The sequence below is a fragment of the Solea solea genome, chromosome 9 (genome assembly GCF_958295425.1).
Source record: "Solea solea chromosome 9, fSolSol10.1, whole genome shotgun sequence".
Lineage (NCBI taxonomy): Eukaryota > Metazoa > Chordata > Actinopteri > Pleuronectiformes > Soleidae > Solea > Solea solea.
Genome location: NC_081142.1, coordinates 730,782 through 752,431, shown reverse-complemented (window position 1 = coordinate 752,431; position 21,650 = coordinate 730,782). Strand labels below are relative to the sequence as shown.

Sequence of the window (21,650 nt, the reverse complement as noted above, 5' to 3'; positions counted from 1 at the left end):
ACAAAAACGACAGATTCATATTACATTTGAAAAAAATACAAATAATTGGGTTTTATTGGATTGACAAAAACAAATCTTTCTGAGAACTGGAGTAAAAAGGGAATTGAAAAATACGGTTAGCTTCTGGAAGCTCTCACCTGTTGTAACTAATGCTGGTTATGTCCAGTGAAAGACAGATGCAGTCCAAGTTGGTTTAACAGTTTTTACTGTGGAGGTTTTGTCATCATTTACAGTAGTTGTGCTTTAATGTGGCTATGATATAGTAATAATAAACATTGTATATTTACCTAATATGCACAATAACTTCAAATTCACCATATGCACCTTTTAGCATTAACATTATGACATTAGTCCAATGATAGGAAAATAAGAAACCTTGATCTCCATAACATTTAACATAAAAAGTGCATCGAGATAAAAGTGTTAGTGAATTAAACTGTGTTATATTGAGGAGATTGTTTTCTCTTTTTTATTTATGCCACAAAGGCCATATTGTTATTTAAAACATCCCATCATTTCAGAATAGCTGCATCATCAGGCCACAATGACAGTATCTTCTGTGGCAGGACAACAGTATTAGCATATGTATCTTGGGCCTCTCCCCTAGTTAAAGGTCAAGTGTCATCAGGTAACTACAGTGACCTTATCTTACCAAAACAGATGTCATCACAAAGCACTTGACAGTGACCATCAGTTGATACAGATGTTTCAAATGTTACTCTGTAAAGCTTTACCTTTGCCTAAAGTGCATTTAAAATGTTTATTTCTAAGATTATTGCCTATTGAAGTTCTGCCTTTAACGCCTCCTAAATGTTACATACTGGACCTTTAATAAAAGATTTAAAGACAAATATAGTATGAAAGAGCATGAATGGATGACATGAGCAATTAAACTGATTCAGATTCATAATGAATAGAATTCTTTACTCAGAATGTGTTCAGCAGCTTCAGAACCAGAACTGTCATTAGTGTCTGCAGCTGAATTTCCACAGCGTTCTGTGGAGACACTGTTCACTCTGTGCCGACTGCTGCTCACATCCTGTCAGGTGAAAATAATTGTGATCAGCGTGACCTCTGTGTACACGTGTGTGTGTGTGCGTGGTCGTGTTTGACACCGCTGTTTTGCTGCTTTCTTTTCATTTCCTGATGAGACAGAGTCATTCTGGGCCGCAGCCTCTTCATTAGCATCTCGGTCGCCTGCGCTGTGCACCCCGCTGGCATCTGATGATACCTGCTTGATATCTTGTTATCTTTCCTCCTGTAAATGAAGGACAGGCCTATTCCACCTCATGCTCTTATAGTATACTGTCATATCTCTCACAGAGCAGTCATTTGCAATATTACCCTTATCTATGAATGGTAATGACAGTGTCTCTTTTTTCTCTTAGTTCATCATTTTTATAGTCTACAGCAAAATAAATGTGATATTTCATCAGTCAGTCGATCAAAAACGTCTTTACATCACTTTATGTTTACATAGAATGTAACACAAATATTCAAATACAAATACACAAAATACACACGAGGCATGTCCATAAAAGAAATACATATTTTATTACTAACAAAATCCTATTAATTAATAAGCTGGAAAAATAATAACCTAAAGTACAAATGAGACAATAATGAATAAGTACATGAATAAATAAAGAGGAAATGAAATAGCGATAGGTAAACTATAATTAAAAACAATAATATAAATAAATATATATGTAATTAAAAGCCAGACTCAAATGTGGGCTGTGAGTCTGCTTTGGAAAAAAATGTAACTCTGTGAATCATAAACAGACTAAAATGTCTAGATGAGCATAAACAGTTGAGTCAACACATCCTGCAAACTTTCTTTTTTTAAATGATCATATGTTGCAGCTCCTTCCTGGTTTGGTTTAAAAGAAGCTAAGCTATAGCTAAAGCTAAGCTATAGGATCATATGTTTTTTAAACACTTTTTATTTTGTTTGTCGTTAGTTTGTATTTCCTGTTCCTTTCAAATAGCAATTAAATAACAGAGTTAAAACAGAAACAAAGTCAAAGGTACAAGGCCGCACATAAGTGACTGAAGTGCACATCCCGTCAGTGACTTTCAGTGTCTTCAAAAATAATTAACCTTCCCGTTAATATAGTCTTTACATGTTCAAAATAGAAACCATGGATATTGTGTGGTAAACTTAAGGTAACAGTAAACAATCAAGTCATAGGTGACATGATTTTTCATAGTTGTGGTTTCCCTGGTAACAGCAAGCTCCACCAATCACAGACGTTGTGAATAAAACGTGTTTTTCTAGGAAATACAGTTGATATCAAATCCAATTTTACTTCTGTAGCAAATCACAACAGTGGAGAGAAAAAAACACAACTAGATTTTAACAAGACAAAATACATTTTAATCAGAACCGTGAGAGGCATGGAGTTTGCATGTTCTCCCCGTGTGTGCGTGGGTTTTCTCCGGGTTCTCCGGGTTCTCCGGGTTCTCCAAAGTCCAGAAACATGCAATGTGGGGATTAGGTGAATTGGACAATTGAGCCAGCCCTAACTATAAGCTTTATAAAAAAGCAAGATTTGAAATCTAAGTTGAAATAATTATAATTATTAAAAATAAATATGTGACATTGTGGTTTCTACAGAAGCATTAAACACTGAATCACAATCCTGTAGCTCTAGGTGAGTTTTATACCCAGAGTCAATGATGAAAAACAATTTAAAGCACATTTTTGCTTTTTTGATCAAAAAGATCTATTTTGATATTACCACAGAGTTTTGGAATGGTTGTTTACAAAATGCAGGTTTTGGCCCCCATTAGTCCAGTTTGAGATTTAAAGATAATGGTATTGGAACCGATTTCCTCGCTAATACTTTGTCTTAAGTAATTTGTCTTAAGTAATTTAGATCTCACCCTGCATGCTTCAGCAGCCGCCACATGACTGTGACATGACCTTAGTCACAACGTTTGCTCTTGTTTTTGGCCTGGACCTAATTAAAACCTTGACCTTATTAAAAGTTATCACCACGTGATAGATTGTCTGCTCGGCTGCACACTCTCCACACAAACCAACATCATTTCTGTTTTTCCCTCTTTTTCAAATGGAAAACTCACAACACAGCCGAACACATGAAGTGTGTCTTGACTTCTTGGAATACTTGTTCTCAATTCTCAGTTCTTAATTTCCTGAGACAACACGAGGTACAGTGGATGGGCGTGTCAGTGTGTCACAAAGACATTTTCACCTCCTGTGGTCTTCAGTGAATTGAATGAGTGGAAGTGTAGACAATTAAAAGCTACACAGAGATTTGAATTCAAGAGCCCAAATCAGTTGTAAATCTATACGGTAGTTTCTGTTTAGCCGAATTGAAATTAAAGTTGTGCTTTCCAGAGTCATTTTCATCTTAATCAGGTCTGAGTAGAAAAACCTGATATTGCTGCAATCTGTGTAGTAAGTTATCACACCATCTTCTTTATGCAGTCATGTGACCCTGTGTCTGTGACTACATGGTGGTACCTCAGCAAAGTGTGTGGGATTTAGGAATCCAGTGTTAATCATTCCCAATACATCAGTCCTTTTGTGTCTCCTCATCCCGCTTGTCTCGTATCTTTTTTTCTCTCCTCATTTTTCTCTCTTTGGCAGACAGCAACAGTAAGTACACCAGGGTGTTAAGAGTGTCATTAAGCTTTCATTAAAACACCATCATCATTAGAGAAGGATTAGTTGTTCCCTGGATCCACCACTTCAGCAGCTCAGGAATATCAAAGTCTATTAAAACAACAATGTTACTGGCCGACAGAGAGGCACCAGTTGGCTTTCATCAGCGCTTTTTATTTGTCTTGAGTTTATTTTTTTATTTGTCTCAAATGAGAATCGTTCTATTTGTGGATGGTGTTGGAACTGTCAGTCGGTGCCAAAAACACTCAGTAGTCGCAGAAAGAGCTTGTTAACATCTCATATTGTCATTTTGATTGATTAATTGTTCATTTGTACATATTTAAAATGGAGTATCAAAAACAATTAGACTTTAAGCCAAATAATTGCTTTGTTTGTTATGTCCAACCAATGGTGAGCACAGGATGCTGCAGTTTTAGGGGAACAACAAAATAAACTAGAGCTCATCAGCATCCTTACACTCACTCAACACTCGACAGCTGTAGTTGGTCAGGTCTAGGCTTTGGAATGACCTGGAGAAGAGTTCAGGCAACAGTCTGACTTGACTTTTGTCAGTAAAAGATGAAATGTCATTTAGTCAAAACTTAAAGCAGAACTATGCAGATTTGTACCCTCATTTAACAGCTTCAGAGTCATTTTAATGGTTAAATAGCTTTTTTTGGGGGCTGTGTCCACTACCGTCCTTGCAGAGTCCTCAGAATCAGAAGGTCTTATGAAGTCTTGGGTCTCTCGCACACACACCCCGTAGCCATGTACCGGCTTTAAGATCAAGTTTCTTTGGCTGTTTCCCATCACTGCAGGAGACACTAACCTGAAAACTCCCCACTCAGGTCCAGCTCTTCCGGTTTTCCTTTGTTCTAGTTTTTTTCCGATCCATCAAAATACTATGAATCTCTTTGGCCCTGCTCGCTCCCCTGGCATCAATTTGCCTTTTGACAACCCAACAAGGAGATATTGTCTGTGACAACAGATCCCTCAGAGTCACCAGGGCACAGAGACCCTTCCACCACATCAAAGAGGCCATTATAGACCTGTTTACATAGAAGTGCTTGACAGGAATTTACATAAAATGTGAAAGGCTGTGCGATAATATATGAGATGGACTGCCATCTCAAGACCCTTTGAGGCAAACATTGATGTCATGAAGAAACAATTGTTCAAGATCAGATTTATATGATGGCCTCGTACACTGATGAGATCAGGCAAAGGCGAGGAGGTAGCTATAGAGAGTATCACACCATCCATCCATCCATTATCTATATTACTTATCCTCTGAGGCCTGTGGGGTTGGAACCATTCCCACCTGACATGATGAACTGGATTTGAACCACCTTGTTACTTCATTGTGAACAATTCACCTCTAATCCCTGAGATGCAACATTGATTTGAATCCTGTCGTGTTTCTGTGGCTGCCTCCAGATTACAAACCACACGGATTAAAACAGAGTCTTACAGATTCGTTTTGAAGGTTCACATACGAGCAGGCACATTGATACCACAGAACACTTCATAACTGTAAGTCCAGTTCATATTGAAGTACTTGGTGTTGCTAAGATGAACTCAATCAAATGAAAGACAAAATGTGTTAGATTAGACCAAGCACTTGAGGATTAAAAAGAATCAACACATCGTCACTTGTGTTTGTGATTGTATAGCCTGAGAAACCAAATCCATCTCCTCCGTATTCATCGCCGCCGTGGTGTGAGCTCAGTCTAATTGTGAGATGTCACACATTCAGAGGGAAGAGAGTCCTGCAGTGTTTATTAGCTGTAATGCATTCCTCTCCTCTGCTTTGATCACTGTGGGGAAGTGTAAGATGTGTCCTGTCATCTCGTATGTATTTTATATACATATCTCTCCATCGTTGTCATTGTCTGTCTTTCTCAGCATCTCCCTTACAAACATGCACATCCATGTCCATATTGACACATTCACAATGAGCTCAACGCTTGATTGTGCCAAATCTCGAGGCTACATGTAATACGCCATCTCTCTGCAATTTGTTATAATGTATTTCAATTTACATGTAAAGTGCTGTATTTTATAATATCCATAACTACAGAATAGATTCTTAAAATACATTTCTGATCTTAGTCATGAGCTGGTATGGTTCAGGGGATGATGATGTCATTGATCCATTGATTGTCGATCCACTTCCTTACATTAAAACATGTGTTTAACTCAATGCATGATCTCAATGTGACATCATTTGACGGGACTTTAGAGCAGTAGACAGTTCTCATGGCAACATCCTGTGTCCGGAGGCCTTTTGTTCTCCGGTTCTGTCTCTCATCTCTTACATTTTTAGAAACACAATATCACAAGGACACCTTGAGGAAATGTTCTCATATACATGAGACACAGTTAGATTCAAAGATTGATTAGATTATGAGGGTCAGAAAGTCACAGTGTCCATAGACTTAGGATTGGTAAGTTATTGTAGCTCACAGGGAGTTGGTCCTTGATCAGTTGCCTTGATCAATAAAGGAAGTCGACTGAATTGACTCATTGTTTCCAACATATTCTTAAAAAAGAATATGCCCTAAAGTAGATTTTACTGCCCCTGGGTGCCTCCCAGCACAGCTCGCGTACCGAGCACAGTCACTTGAGCGTCGTGGTATATTTACAATGAACGTAACCCAAAATGTTTGTGTGATGTTTGATAGTGGAGGGAAACAGTAGCATCAGACCTGTTTTGTCTCAGCTACCTTGCACAAGTTTGCTTCTTTTAAAACACGTATTGCTTGTGGTGTATTCTGACTCACTGAGGACTTTGTGTAAGTGCTGCTGCTCCTCTTTCTTCAGGAGAATATGCTTTTAAACAATGAAGTTAAATCAATAGAGCGAATAGAGCCACATACGGAAGGAGCCAAGGACAAGTGAACGTCTACACCACAAAGAAGCTTCACAGATATTGAGTTTTTTTTTTTTTAACCTTGTTGGCACTGAGATTACAGCATGACAAATTCTTGCTAGTGTACTATTAGTCACTCGATAATGATCTTTTTTGTCAATATTACACCACAGAGATATCCACTGTAAATCATAATACAGTTAATCTTGTATTGAGCCTGTAAAATGTATTTCCTGAAGCCTGAATGTGCTTCATTCTTTCACAACGGTAACATTAATTCATTAATAGTTTTTTTGACAGCTAGTCAGCAAAATCCTAATAAAACCAAACAATTCATCGGTCTTTAAATATTCAATAAATCTAAAAGGTTAATATCAATATAATGGCATTCAAAGATTAGAGACATTAACAGTACAACAGCATTGACAGAATGACACTCTTTCCATCATGACTTGCTTACACTGCCCATGTAGAAAATATTCATTTGTATGAACCCAATCACAGGCTTCAATTGAAAAATGAAATGGACTATTTGGTTCAGGAGACTTTCTAAAAGGGGATCATGGTGAGATGGGCCACCATCAGACTGCCTCACGAGGCCTTTTTGTAAGCTAAGGATGAAAGTATGTACCAAGATAGGATCTTGGATTTATGTCATTATGAATGATAATGTCTACATGGTGTTACTGATATAATATCCATTTGTTTGCACTGTACCACACTAAGGCCTTATTGTCAAATTTAAATCATTTATTAACAATATAAATGTGACAGTTTTATGTTGTTAAGGCCACTACATCTGCACTGACCTCCAATAACATGATCATACATGGAAGGAAACACCGTTGTAGTAAGATGTGACCTGCTCTGTATTTCAGTACATTAATACTATTTGTTTAATATTTTAATCCACCACTGAATAGGGTCACATGTCTGATGCTATAAACACAGTCATTTATTTTGTGTCTCAAACAGGAAATACTTACACACTGGGGATTTCAGAGAAGTGGGAGGGGGTTCGAGTTTGGTCGATGTGTCGCCCAAATCAGCAGTTGCCAGCAGCAGCTTCAGATTAGCAGGAGGAGGTAACCTGTAGTCATGCTCCAATGACCACAACACTCTGCTCTGGCACGCATACAGGACTAGGGGCACGGTTAAATCTTCGATTCCACCTTTGCTTTCGAGGGTCGAGATTGTGACGTAGTTATGATCAATATGTGTGGACAGTACAGTGATAGATGTGGCAATCCCAAGCGACATCAAGAAGAAGGAAAATGGGGAGTAAAGGCAACTGTGGTGCCAGTGGTGAGAGGAACACTCTGAGTGGCTCCAACAGATTGTAGGAACAACATCTGAGATCTCCTGTGCAGAAACATGCACTCAGGAATAACTAAGATACTGTGCAGAGCCCTCAGGCTCCCAGGCCTCTGGTAGAGGACACACAAGACTGGCCAAGTGGGTGAGAGGGAATTCATGTTTTTATATATACAGTATATATAAACACAGCACCACCAATTGGCCAACAGGGCTCGTGTTTCTAGGAAAGCTCATTCTTCTCAGTTATTTGGCAAAGTTTCATGATTCTAGATCATTCCAGCTCTAGGCAATTTGAGCTGCAGTGGAAGACAAATATTAGTAATAAACATGGACAAAAACAGTGGCATCCATCTGCTCCAGGGGTAAAACCATAATCAATTTATCAAATAATGTTAAGGAAATTTGATCTCATGTTTGGCTATAAATAACAGTCAGTGGTAACCTGTACCTCTATAATGCTTGTGTTTGTATATCATCATGTTTTTGCATTTTCATGAACTTTTTGAAAGGAACACATTTTGAACACATTTGTTCTTGGCGTAGTCATCAGCAGTGATGAAGAGGTGCTAAAGTGTTTGAGACAAAATGTGGTGACATGTACAGCAGCTCACATTTCAAGACCGGTTTTACCCAACAAACGTTACTAGTTGTCATGCTGATTTATGCAATGGTACGAGAACGTTCCAGTGTGTTTATGAGGAACTAGTTCATTTTCTAGCTCTGAACCCAGGAAAGGACTTGGTTTGAACAGATTCTAGCTTAAACCCTGGAGGGACTGACATGTTGATTCATCAATGAATAGGTTTCATCTTGAGCTCGAGCAGTATGGGTGATTTATTTATGTGTCCTGAAGTTTCTATCTTCCTATCCAGCAGCATCAAAAAGCTGGATGCGCATTATTATTATTATTTTTTTTTTAGGCAAACGGTTATCATCACCCCCCGAACTCAACCATCATCCTGAGCAAACAATCATGACACCACACCGTAGATCTCAAAGTACTGAAAAGAAAATGTCCAACATTACTAATAATAAGTAATGGAAATAGGAATAGTGTATCATATAATATTCATTCACCTGTGATTTTTCAAAAAAGGTACAGCCCAAATATTCACAAATCAAATCCAGACTGAGTTTAGACACAATAAAAGAGAGTGTTTAAGGTATGATTAGAGTTTGATGTCGTGTGTGTCACCATTACATCAAAAATAATAACCATTAAGGTTGAAAACATTAAATGCCCTTCACCTATACATCATCCACTATATTGCCAGTGATGCACAGACATCAGCTGGGAAATCAAGCAGTTTCTCTCACTTCCTCAAACACTTGCGTCCTGACAGTTTTTCATCTAAGTGGTTTGATGATTTTCTGGCTGCCCTGCACATCATGGAGGCAGTGGCTCGTCTCGCCGCTGTGAATGTGTCAAGATGTCAGAGGTTTGCCCTTTAACACACAACACAAGGAAACACTGGTCCTATGGAGCCAGTCTGCCAATCCAGGTATCACTTAATATCAGTGTCCGGTAATCTAGAGAGTGATTTACTGCACATGGACACAGCCCAGGTATTGATTTGTTGAGTTTCTTGCTTTACCGAAGAAGGGAAGAAGAATAGAGGAGGTTAAAGTCCAACATAAAAACTGTTAAAGAGTGAACTGAAAAAAAAAGACAGCTTTTGTGCAGCACAAAACAAGCTGCATTTTAATTACTGCATTTGTTTGACAACTAGCTTAGCATTTTGAAAGCCCAGTTGTATTAGGTTCTGTTTAATTTTGGAAAGGAAATGATATGTTATCCATAACACAACGTTAATGTTCATACTATGCATATGCACAAATTACAAAGGCCTCTGTGTGACCCTGGCACCCATCATTTGTCGACACAGTGTGCCTCATTATACACTGCCTGGATTTATCCAGACCTGAACCCCATTGAGAATCTTTGGGATGTGCTGCAGAAGGCTTTGCTCAGTGGCCCGACTCTCCCATCATCAATACAAGATCTTGGTGAAAAACAAATGCAACACTGGACGTAAATAAATCTTGTGACATTGCAGTAGCTTATGGAAACAATGCCACAGTGAATGAGTGAGTAATCAAAGCTAAAGGCGCTCCAACCATGTGACCCTTTTTTTTTTGTCCATGCAGTGTATCTTTTTTTGTCCCGATACATAAAGCAGTTTGTGTCTCAGAGCCTGGCCGCCGTGATATCATCATAAGAATGTCAACGATTGGTCATTGCCACAAATCCAAACCCTACCGCGATGGATGTGTGACACGACCCGACCATCTGCTTTGTGCACTCTGTATTCAGTACAGCTTTCTCTGCCATTGCTGCTCTCTGCTCTTTCCTTTCTGTGTCTCCTTGTTGAGCTGTAACAGCATAAAGTGGCAGTTTCCGTTACAAAAGTCAAACTGACCAATTTGGGTGCTCGTTACAAAATGTCGTTTTCTGAGAAGACACGATTGCCAAGAGGCAAAGGCGGAGCCTTGCAACAAATTCGCCGATTGATGAGAGTGTCCTGCATCTTACTGTGTCTGTGGAGAGGTTAGAGGAACAGCTGAATGCAACATATCCCAGTGTAAACTGTATTGTTCTATCTTGTGACCCACTTTTTCATCATGACCCACTGTTTAGAAGTATTGATCAATGATGTAAGATGAAATAGCCCATGTCACAGTGATTTGCCTTGCTGAACACTCAAAGAAAGAATGCAAAATGCAACCTCGTGCCACAGTCACAACATTTGGTTGGATTTGCATGAATTGTTGAAACATCACAAACTTGGTGTCACATGCATCCAAGACGAAGATGGCGTCTTAAAGTAAGAACATTGCCTAAAGTATGTTGAAAAATGTATATTGAGCTTGAAAAAAACATTTGCCTGGGTTTGCTGATCATACTGTTAGAAAAAAAGTCCTTTCAACTCTTGGATAAAAATGTGAAGAAACAATTATTTCTTTCAAAAGCCATTTTTCAGCTTTCCTCTTAGAAATGCCTTTCATCTACAAACGTCTCCAACGTTCAGTCATTTCTGATCGAACCACAAAATTCACTAAAGAGTCATTTTTCTCCTCCAAGGGCAGCTTTTCTACTAACTACTAACTTTTTCTAGGAGTTTAAAGAACAATACTAAATTAATTTAGCCTCCTAGTAACTATTGTGAAGGATGCAAAGGTTGCTTCTCCTCTTTCTTGTCTCATCTCCTCACTATATTCCCTCTGCTCAACCTATTCTGACTTTCTCCATGGACTTGTCTTCATCTACTATTCACTCGTTGCCTTCCCTCCTCGCCTCAACTCTCACCTATTGAACCCGTCTCCTTTAAGGCTGTATTTTTCTCCAATGTATTCCTGATTTCTCAGTCCCTTTCTTCCCCTTTGCCTTATTTACCCCCTCATTTATTTGTCTTTCCCACACCGCCCCTTGTCTTATCACGTTCTATCTAATTTGTGGATTATTCCTCATTTTGTGGACACTGGTGTGATACTCGAGAAAGCTATTGACCATAGATTTGTTGCAAGAAAGCCACAAGGTTGTTTTTAAATTCAAAGATTGTTGTGGTTAGAGCATTGATTAGAAGTATGGATCAGCAGCAAAGTAACAATATGCTTGAGTTAATGGGGTATACAAGAAGCAACTGGCTACGGAAATGAGTTATTTCAGGCAAAGTGTGCATGGTATCATGAGTTATGACTTTCTTGGTTATGGCTGATTCCTCCTCCCATTTCTTTGTGGAAATATTGTTGTTTACAGCTCGACAATTTCCTTATCCCTCACATTTTCATAATATTGGGAGTGAGTTTCTGAAAGCACTGGTAGCACAAGAGTAAAATGATGTTTGGAAACAATAGATGTTGTTGTGGTGATGCAAAAAAGGACAAAAGATTTCTTGAAGTAGATCCATTTTTTCTCTGTACATAGCTCCATCTGACCTTGAAATCACCAACCTTTTGAGGGCTGAAATCAAAATCACACAGAAAATGAATAACTGTGATGATTAAGCGTTCCCATAATTGTTCTTGACCAGTATAATTAACCAAACCAAACTTCTGTGTCTTTTTTTTCAGTTAACCACGGCGCCCCTGTGGCACACCAATATTATATTAGGTCAGTTTAAATTAATTGATATGCACACAAAAACTCTGCTCAGCTGATTTGCTCTCTGAAAGTTTTGGCCAATCACAACAAGCGTTACATTACATGTCATTTAGCAGAATTGAATTGAGTACCATCAGAGTCGAACTTGCGATCATTGCGACCATGATGTCTTTCGCACACAGGGTACCTGTCTTAACCACTGAGCCACTCACCTAGAGCTGATGGTCAAGGGCCAATTCTTTTTTTGAGGAATTGAATATCGGACCAAAACATTGTTTCATCATCAGGAAAAATAACAGATACATTTTTTCTATTCTAGCAACAGCATCTCATGGAATCAGTTCATATTTATTCAGAATAAAGGCTCTGAATTGTGTATGAATTTGTGTGAAGATAAGCAAAAAGTTGTTCAGGATGGCCTGCTAAGGTTCAAACTGAGCATTAGAATGGGTAGAAAAGGTTAGTGAAGTGACGGTTTGAATGTAGCGTAGTTGTTGGTCTGAGTATCTACTGAGAATGTCACGCATTCTTCTCCTGGGTTTACAGACAATGGTCAAAAACATAAAAGCAGAAGTAACTTACAACAGTAACTTAAATAAAAACTCTCTCTGAAAACACAGCCCGTCAAACCCGGGGCAGGTGTCCTACCTCCTATATTAATAGGTTTACCTGTGGCCAGTGAGTGTTAGGTGGCATTGAAACGAGTTTTACTCTTAGCTCAGCCTTGTATGTGTATTTTTAGCCTTTTTACACTTTTTCGCTTGCTTTCTCTTTTTGTGCTTTGATTTCCACTGATAAACTCTCTTTTGTTTCCTTTCTCTCTAGCTGGAAGTCTGACTTCCCTTTTGGTTCAACCAATTTCTGCTTTTCTGGCCAAGAAATTGCTGTCCTCTCCATCAGCACAGCAGGAACAGGGAGACTCCTGCGTTCCACTGGCAAAGCCTCCCAACACAGGTATGAATTATGTAAAGGGTTATGACGTGTGTGAAGGTTCTCAGGCGTCCAGGTCATGGAATTTAAGTGCTACACATTAAGGCAGCTGGACCTCTGTTAGGCTCTAGAAGACGTTTCTTGTCAGTTTTAGTTAGAATCATAGAACTGTTAATACAGAAGTCTAGATTTTAGCACTTAAACCAAGGTGTGATGTGTTTTGAAAAAAAAGGATTCTAATAATATCTAGGGACTAATAACAGCAATTATACCGTGGTGTTTTATTGATTCATCTTCCCCATGTGCTTTGTGAGGTGAACAAAAGGTCTTTTCTGAAAGAGTTGGAGGTTTTTTTATTGTAATCAACACCTGAAGAGGAGCATGAGCAGCTCTCAGTGTCTACTGATGCCACTTGGGAAACTTTTCAAATTTGAACTACAAACTACAAAGTGGCAGCTCTCAGCAACTTCCCTCCACGGTGTTTTTCATGTCAAGCTTCATGAGTCTGTATCTGTTGACCCTAAGTGTGGATAAAGGAAAAAGCAATAGGAGTAAAGGTAAAGAAGCATGTAGAGATAACATCTAATCTATATGTTATATGTCGTTGTACCTGTCGCCCAACCTGTCGCCCAGCAGGCTGCTCAGTGACTCGTGCAGAATGTTACTCTCACTCCATTATTTCATGTTTCCTCCAGCACAGGGCAACCTGAAAATAACCCTCTGCAAACATTAGCAGTCATAGGAACTGTTTATATAAACGTGCTCTCTGACCCGCCTTTTATTGCATTCCTGTTTTTTTATTGTAGTTGCATGCTGTGCTTGCTTGCACTTTTTTTGTGCTGCTTAATTACTTGAACTATTTTATTGCAGTACAATTTTGATTGCTTGGAAATGTGACTTAGCCTTCGGGTGAGCCTCACGGTCAGATTGTCATAAATTAGATGCAGCTGTTAATTAACCTACAGCGAATGAGGTGAGAGAAGAGATGCAGGGACAAGATCTAACAGGAGGAGACCACTGAGAGTGTCCTTCACACAAAAGGAGAATGAATTGATACATAACATAATAGATACCGTGATTGTTTCCACATGTCCCCTTGAAGGCAAAGTAAAATGTGAAGGAATTGTGCTCGTAAATGACCGACCCTCGGAGCGAGGAATCAGCATGCTAAGTAGTGACTTTGTCTCCTTTTTAAAGCAAGCCGTATAAAACCCAGCAGAAAATATCTTTGAAAAAACAACAAAGAAAAGAAATATATGGTGAGAGTTTAATTTCCTCTGCCTAGTAGGAGATGAATAGATGATAAGAGAGGGCAGCGTAGATATCCCCCTGTCATTCAAATGGAAGACTGCAGGGTTGAAATAGTGAGACAAGTGCACAATGAAACCAGGCAGGAGAGGAACAAATTGTACTGAAGAAGGTTAAATGGGTCATAACAGAATGAATTTAAAACCAACTCCAAAACTCTAGGGGGAGCTCCACAGAGAAAAGGCTAAAAAACACTTACGTAAATTATGTGAATTACAGCCATGCCGTAAAAACATGTGCATTTACACTTTTCACCTTTTGTCTTGTTGCCAATTTGTGTTTGGAAACAAGGTGTTTTGTGGCTTCTCAAGCTAATACATTATTCAAGTAATGCTCACTGTGGCTGTATTCACTTTTTATCGTTGCACAAAGCACTCGTGTTGCCTCGTGGTTTCACGACTGTCATGAGTTTCCACCTTTGCCATGATCCCCTGGTTATCACTGCTCTTATCAAGGGAAAGAGATGTAGTCACTAAAAGAGAGAGAATGAGTAAGAAACATCTGTTTCTGTCAAGATTATGTAACAGGGTTGTGTGTGAAGTGCTCAGTGGAGCTCCAATTTTGAATATTTGTCCACTTCAGAAGTCAATTTGTTTGTGTATAGCAGAAAACTTAACTAAAGACAGCTGAAGAAAAACGACATAGTAGTTTTGGCATTTTAAGGTAAATGGTGGTGCACGTGTTAAGGTGTCGCCGTAGGTCTGTGGAGGAGAAAGAGAGAGATGAGGTGACACAATATTCAGTGGTAATTCCAACATTTAAGAGCCTAAATCGCCTCTTATCGCAGCATCCTCACTGCAGGCCTCTACCACACTGCCATCTTCTGCTCCTTCTCTCTGCCGCACTCTGACTCGTCTGTCCCTTGGTTAAGGCTTCACTCTCATGTCTCTTCCCTCCCTCCCTCCCTCCCTCCCTCACTCTCTCCATCCCTACATGCTCCCCCTGTAATCTTTATTTTTTATTTTTTTGGTGGGATGAGAGCAGGGGTGAGTTGTTGTCTCCTGGTTTCCCCATTGTAGGCGTGTACGGTCTGTCCATTTCCATTTAGTCCCCAATAAATCCAAGCAGGTGGTCACAGACTGGATCACTGCTTTCTGCTGTTTCCCATGTTGCACAGATAAAAGTCACTCACGCACACACTTGTGTACACACACACACACACACACATGCAGACCGTTAGTGTTATGCCAGCAGCCCATTCTCATTCCGAGAGTGTAATATACCGCCGCTCTGTCACTGTCCCTCAGCATCACCTTACAGACGAACAAGGTGTCTGCATTCAGAGGCTCAGATCAGGCTGTGAGCCAACAGTATCCACTAATCTTATCCCACATATTTATCCTAATCCTAACCTCAGTCCTATCCTGGCCCCTAATCCTTGTTTTTTGCTCTGAAGCTTTCAATTGTTTGAGCCCTTGTGGTTGTGGTATTTCCTAAAAAATAAGTGGTAACAGATTTTAATAATTTTCAGGCACTTGTCTGAGTATCGTGGTTTACTTCCTTGTTAGTGGTTTGAGGTCTTTCTCAGTGATGTACCACTGCAAATATCTATGATAAAAACCAAATATTAAAAATATGATCCTTTTACCATGAAGGTGTAAGGACAGCAGAACAGAAACATTGAAAGGAAGTAGAGCCTGCACACTTCATGCCACAGCAACATCCCTCCAGAATATGTTCACAAATATTATTTTTGAAATGTTGTGTGTTGGTTGATTACTCACAATTAGTGGTCATTATAGGAGGTATTCTGCATATTTATATAAATCATATATACAATTATTCCAACCTGGACAAGATCAACAACAGGAAGTGATGGTGCCTACTTCCTTTGAACCTTTTTAGCTTAAACATTTCATTATTGTGTGTCAGAGGGAAAATGACAGCGATCCCCGGTTGCATTTTGAAGTGAAAGCTTATGATGCAAATGACTAAGAATTGCTTCACCCACATGAATGTGATCGATAACCAGTGAAGGAGAAAGTGTAAGTGGCAGTTTTGTGAGTGTGTGTTATGTGAAGGCCACTGTAGGGAATTTATATTTTTTATTTATTAACCTGTTTTTTTTTTTCTGTGCAAATGGCCTCGCCCCTGAACTGCTCACTAAAAGGATTCTAAAATAATCCACTAGAAAAGGTGCATTTGGACACTGCTCTTTCTCAATTAAAGTGTAACTAAACCCTCTCTTCTGAGGCTGATTCTATTTGAAAAATGCCATGGGAGTGGGCTGAGAGCTGAGTGAGGGAGACGAGAAGGAAGGAAGAGTGCAGGGGACATGGTCCGGTAATGAAACCTGACGCTGAGTTCACGCTGCACTGCAACTGGTGGAGAGAGAAAGACAACGAAGCAACGCTTCTAGCTTTATGAAAGGGGGAGGAGTCTGGGCACAATAGCTGGTGTTTGACCAGAGAGGCAGTGGATAAACAATAGATAATTAATCATTTCAATAATGTACACTAACCAGATTTGCACTTGGATTAGCAATAGCATTCATATTTACTTATATGCACTGGTTTAAGGGATTTAGTTACACTTTAAAGGTCCAAAGACTTAGAATATCTTACTGTCAAAAATAAAGACATTAATTGATCTCAAAACATTCTACACTTAAGCAGATTATGGCTTAAACAGGACATTTGTTTCTTTCAGCTATTGTTCTCATAGTTGTAAATATAGCGTCTTGTATTTGTGTGACTGCTAGATTGATGGATTCTACTTCTCAAAAGCATAACCAGTGACAAGGACTGCAAATAAGCCATGGCTGGAAGTCCTGTATACAAGTGGTGGGATTCACCAGATATACCAAGATACGATATGATGGCGATAATTAAGTCACAACACGATAATATTGCGATGTACTGACACAAAAGCTCCAGTGAGAGTAAGCACCATCACTCCCACCCCTCTGCATACGCTGCAGTATTCCTGACTTTATTACATTCCTCAGTCTCACCCTTTGTCCCTCTGTAAACTTGTTGCTTTGTCTAATCCTTGTTACACATATATCTTGATTTAATGTCTTTTAAGTGATTTAAGGGCCTCACGGTGTACTTGAAATATTGTGTTTTACTGCTGAATCAGACAACACTTAAACCATGATGTTAAACGGATTCTGAAGCGAAAAAGAGAAAAACAACACCATCAACATTTATATCGATCCTCAAACAGCGTTGTTTATGTTGTGCTTTGTCAAAGAACCGCGTTAGTCCACATCCAAAACAATAAAGAGTATAGCATTCATCTATTGTATGTTGTATCATGACAAACCACAACACTGGCTTTAAGGAAAAGTACCTGTGACCAAACAGCAACTGAAACAGACAGGAAAGTTGTTTATAACCTGTTTATAAGTAGTATTTTATACGTCTGTCAGCAGACATTCTTATGTATCGTGTCATCGTAATAGTGCCACTGATGCTAGTACAACTATGGCAGGGGTATTATGGGTGTGTGTGTGTGTGTGTGTCTGTCTTAGATTGTCTAAGCTCAAGTTTGATGTACGTCCATCGGTTTTGCAAGAAAGGCTTTTTTTCCACAGTGTTCCCATTACAACTAATGAGTTAGAAAGAGATGGAGGTGCGAACAAGAGAGAGGGAGAAACAAAGGGGGAGAGAGAGAGAGAGAGAAAGATATGTAATCTGTCTCCAATCGATTGGCATTACCCCTGACCACTCTTGGGATCCCACTATCATTAGTTTCCATCAGTCTGACTCCTTTCATTTTATTCCCTCTCGTTTTAATTCCCTTTCACCGTATTTTCTCTTTTAATTCCCATTCAATTAAGTCTGACTGTATTGGCTGGTCATTGGTTAATTGCTTAGTGGAGCCTCCACTGAGATTACCAGACCTTGGAGAGATGACGCAGTTGCGCTCACACCGCTCTCAGCACTGTGTGTAGACATTTAAGCATCTACAGCCAGTGTTTATTGTCCTTTGAGGATATGTGCAGTAGTGTTCAGCTGGAACTTATAGAAAATCATCTCATTATAAAGTTTAATACCAGTTTGATTGTATTGATTATTTGTTTTTCTGTTGGTGGTCCATCTTTCTCGTGGGATTGCAGCTGAATATTCAAGTGGACTCGGTCACAGTTTGGGTATCAGAGGCGACTGGGACCTTGCAGCCCCATTAAAGCCTCACTCTGATTCAAGGACTGTGTGCTTAGATTTTGGTTGTCAAAGGTCTGGGTCATGATGGCCACAAGTAGGTCACATTTGAGTCTGGAAAAAAGAATTGTGTAGACAGTAACTGCAGTGGTCAGTGACAGTCATAAATCACTAGGCAGTCATTCTAATTTCCATGTTTTTTGGATGAAAAAAATCGGATTCTGGAGTCCTGCTGCCCTCTTTTTATCTTTTATTTACATTTTTCAGCTGAATAAATACCATTGACCTGATTTACTAAAGGGCTGCGTGTGTAAAAAGGCGAGTAATGTTGATATCACCTTGCAAATTGTGCAGCCTGATCAGCTAATAGGCTGCACTGATGATGGTGGCGTCTCCATATTTGTGCGTTCATCGTCCACCTGATCACCAGTGCCAAAAAAGACACATCTTGAACCCCCAGCGTGACAGACTGCAGTCCATCCACGAACTTTACAAATTTGTTTGGCAACCTCTTTCACCAGAATCTCAAATTGTATCTTGTGCTTGCAGACGTTCCGTTTCTCTGCCTCTGCCTAGAGCCACATCCTCCTCTGTGCTCACCACTCTGTGCTCACCAGTCTCTTGTCCAGTCCACTTCCCACTGCTGTGTTTGACTTGGATTCAATCTCTAAACCTTCACTTTGTCACACACAAATCTCATTTCAAGCTGCAGTGCATAACATTGGCTGATTTTTGTTGTTGTTCTGCCTCTTTTTTGTCTTCATGAGCAGAAAATCTGTAACATTATTATTTTTCATCTGCAAACAGGATCTGTCAAGCAATACTATCAGGCTAGCAGCAGTGCAGGGGTGGTTCACTTATCACAATTAATTTACTTTTAATACTGATTATATACTGTATATTGGTATTATTTATTTGGTTCTTGTGTATTTGACACAGAGGTAAATATTTTATTATGCATTTTCCTTAGTATATCATACCTTATTTAATATCTGAGTATATGTATCTTAGTAAAGGTTGTGAATATTTTTTTCTGGTCTTGGAGGAGGAGCTGTAATGAAAGCAATTTCTCCCCCGAGGATCAATAAAACATTTGTGATTTTGATTCTGATATATAAATGTGCAGCGGGTCTCTGTGTGACCTGCTCCTTAATCATTAATGTGTGAACGCAATTGAAAATGGTTTATATTTAAAAATAACACTCCACAGTTTTAAATAATTATTCTGAGTTGATCACCAGCAAAAACAAATGCACTCTGCAATCTTAAGTAATCCTTTTGTGATATCTCAGCAAATCTGTGTGTGTGTGTGTGTGTGTGTGTGTGTGTGTGTGTGTGTGTGTGTGAGTGTGTGTGTGTGTGTGTGTACACTTGTATTTATATCTATTTGAGGTCCAAACAACCGTGCAGACCTATCTCCGTGAGGACATTTTATTTGGGTCCCACAACTTCAAAGTGCTTTTTCAGGGTTAGAATTGGGTTGAGATTAGGGTAAGACACTTGGTTGTGATGGTTAAGGTTAGTGTAAGGGGCTAGAACATGCATTATGTCTATGAGGTGTCCTCACTAAGATATAAAAACAAGTATGTGTTTGTGTTTCTTCAAGCCCTTTTAGCTTGATTAATTCTCTGAACACACCACGTTTCCCATCAGGCCTCGGTCCCTGGCCCTGATTCTCTGTCTCTCTGTCTCTCCTTTGGTCTTTAGTCCTCACATTAACCAAGTTAGTCCATCACTACTTGTGTTGTTAAACTCCTGTTTACTCTATTTCTCCTGCTGAGGAGCATGAACGCTCTTCTTATCCGAGTTAAATTCAGCAGCATGACCAGAGTGAGTGGAGTGTGCTGATGGAAACGAGTGCAGGGACTGTGTGACACGGAGTCACATTATTCTGCCTGCACATCATAAACCACCACTTCAGCCTTTGACTGGGTAACTTGGCTCATCGGCAACTAATAAATCTTTATTTGTGGTTAATCACAGTGTTCTCATAGAAGGGACTGACGATAAAACATGTTGCCAACGGTTTTTTTAAGGCTCCTAAAAATAACTCTTTAGATGAACTGAGCTTAATGACTAAATGACCAAGATTTATCTATCTAATACAAATATATGGGGGCACAAAAATACACGATGAGGCTCAAGACATAAAACATCATGACTAAAGTGGTACAAGAAAAAAATACTTGCCTAAAATGACTTGTGTAAATGATAAAGAATGTAATACTGGTTAGAGCAGGTATGATGCTGCATTGGCTACGTAGCAATTGATTAAAAAAGAAAAGAAAAAAGTGCAGTGATCATGAGAATGAGAGGGAAACGTGAGGTAAAGATGATTCACTGAGGTTCATTTATAATTATGAATTTCAGAATTAAAGTAAAATTTGAACTGCTTCCCCCAAGGCATTTTAGACACGTACAATCCATTAAAAATATCTGCAAGAATTGATTTTATTTTTTACCAAGCGCAGTTAATAATAACCCTGAGTCTTAAACTACATTTAATTGCCTGTAATTGAACTCCAAGAACCCGAGTTTGTACTGTCTTTAGCAAGAATGTCCTTTTCTTTTACCAAGTGCAGTTCAGTTGTTAATTAGTTAAATGATAAAAATGAATTGAATTGCCTGTAATTGAACTCCAAGAACCAGAATGTGTGTGTTGTCTTTTCTTTTTTCAAAGCAGTTGTTTGTGTTTGTGATGTGTGTCTTTGTGTCGAAAGACAATTTTCCACTTCGCTGTGGACAATAAAACTGAACCTAAGCTAACAAGCTATAATCACACAGGAAGTAGAGACCACTGAAACCAAGACGTCAAAATCACACCAACAACTGCTCGACTTTTGAAGTTTCAATGATAAAAAAACAACAACAGTTCTATAAAAAGTTCTGTTGTTCTGTGCAGGTGGTGTTCTTGGTCCTCCGACTGACCTCGGCTCCTTCTGTAAAACCCTCTGTTAACTGTGATTTAAAACTTGGTAAACAGATCAGCTGTGTTCTATGAAATAGATTCAAGCTTTTATTACAACTTGTCTGGACTACTGTAAAAGCCTTTATGCTGGGGTTAGCCAGGCCTCCCTTTCTCTCCTTCAGCTTGTCCGAAATGCTGCTGCTCGCCTTTTAACTAGAACACACAGCACATGTTGTGGCCTCCCTCCACTGGCTCCCATTGCGTTACAGAATAGATTTGAAATCCTTTTTATTTGTGTACATATGTCTAAATGGTCATGCTCTGCTCTACCTCTCTGACGTGCTGCAGCCTTTATGTCCCTCTGCCGTCTCTAAGATCAGCTGCTCCTAGTGTTTCCTAGTTTGCAGCTGAAGTGCAGTTGTAGCCCCTAAAATGTGGAATGGACTGTCATGGACCTCTTCTCTGTCTAAGTT

The 21,650-nt window shown here is 39.3% G+C and overlaps 1 protein-coding gene across 6 annotated transcripts in view; it reads left to right on the top strand.

The window, feature by feature from the left end:
* Positions 1–21,650, top strand: part of LOC131466133 (inactive N-acetylated-alpha-linked acidic dipeptidase-like protein 2) — a 396,981-nt gene that overhangs the window by 264,866 nt on the left and 110,465 nt on the right. For all 6 annotated transcript variants that reach the window (XM_058639293.1, XM_058639292.1, XM_058639294.1 and 3 more), the window contains one exon: positions 12,751–12,879. In XM_058639293.1, coding sequence (XP_058495276.1) covers positions 12,751–12,879 — 129 coding nt within the window. The remainder of the gene's footprint in view (positions 1–12,750; positions 12,880–21,650) is intronic.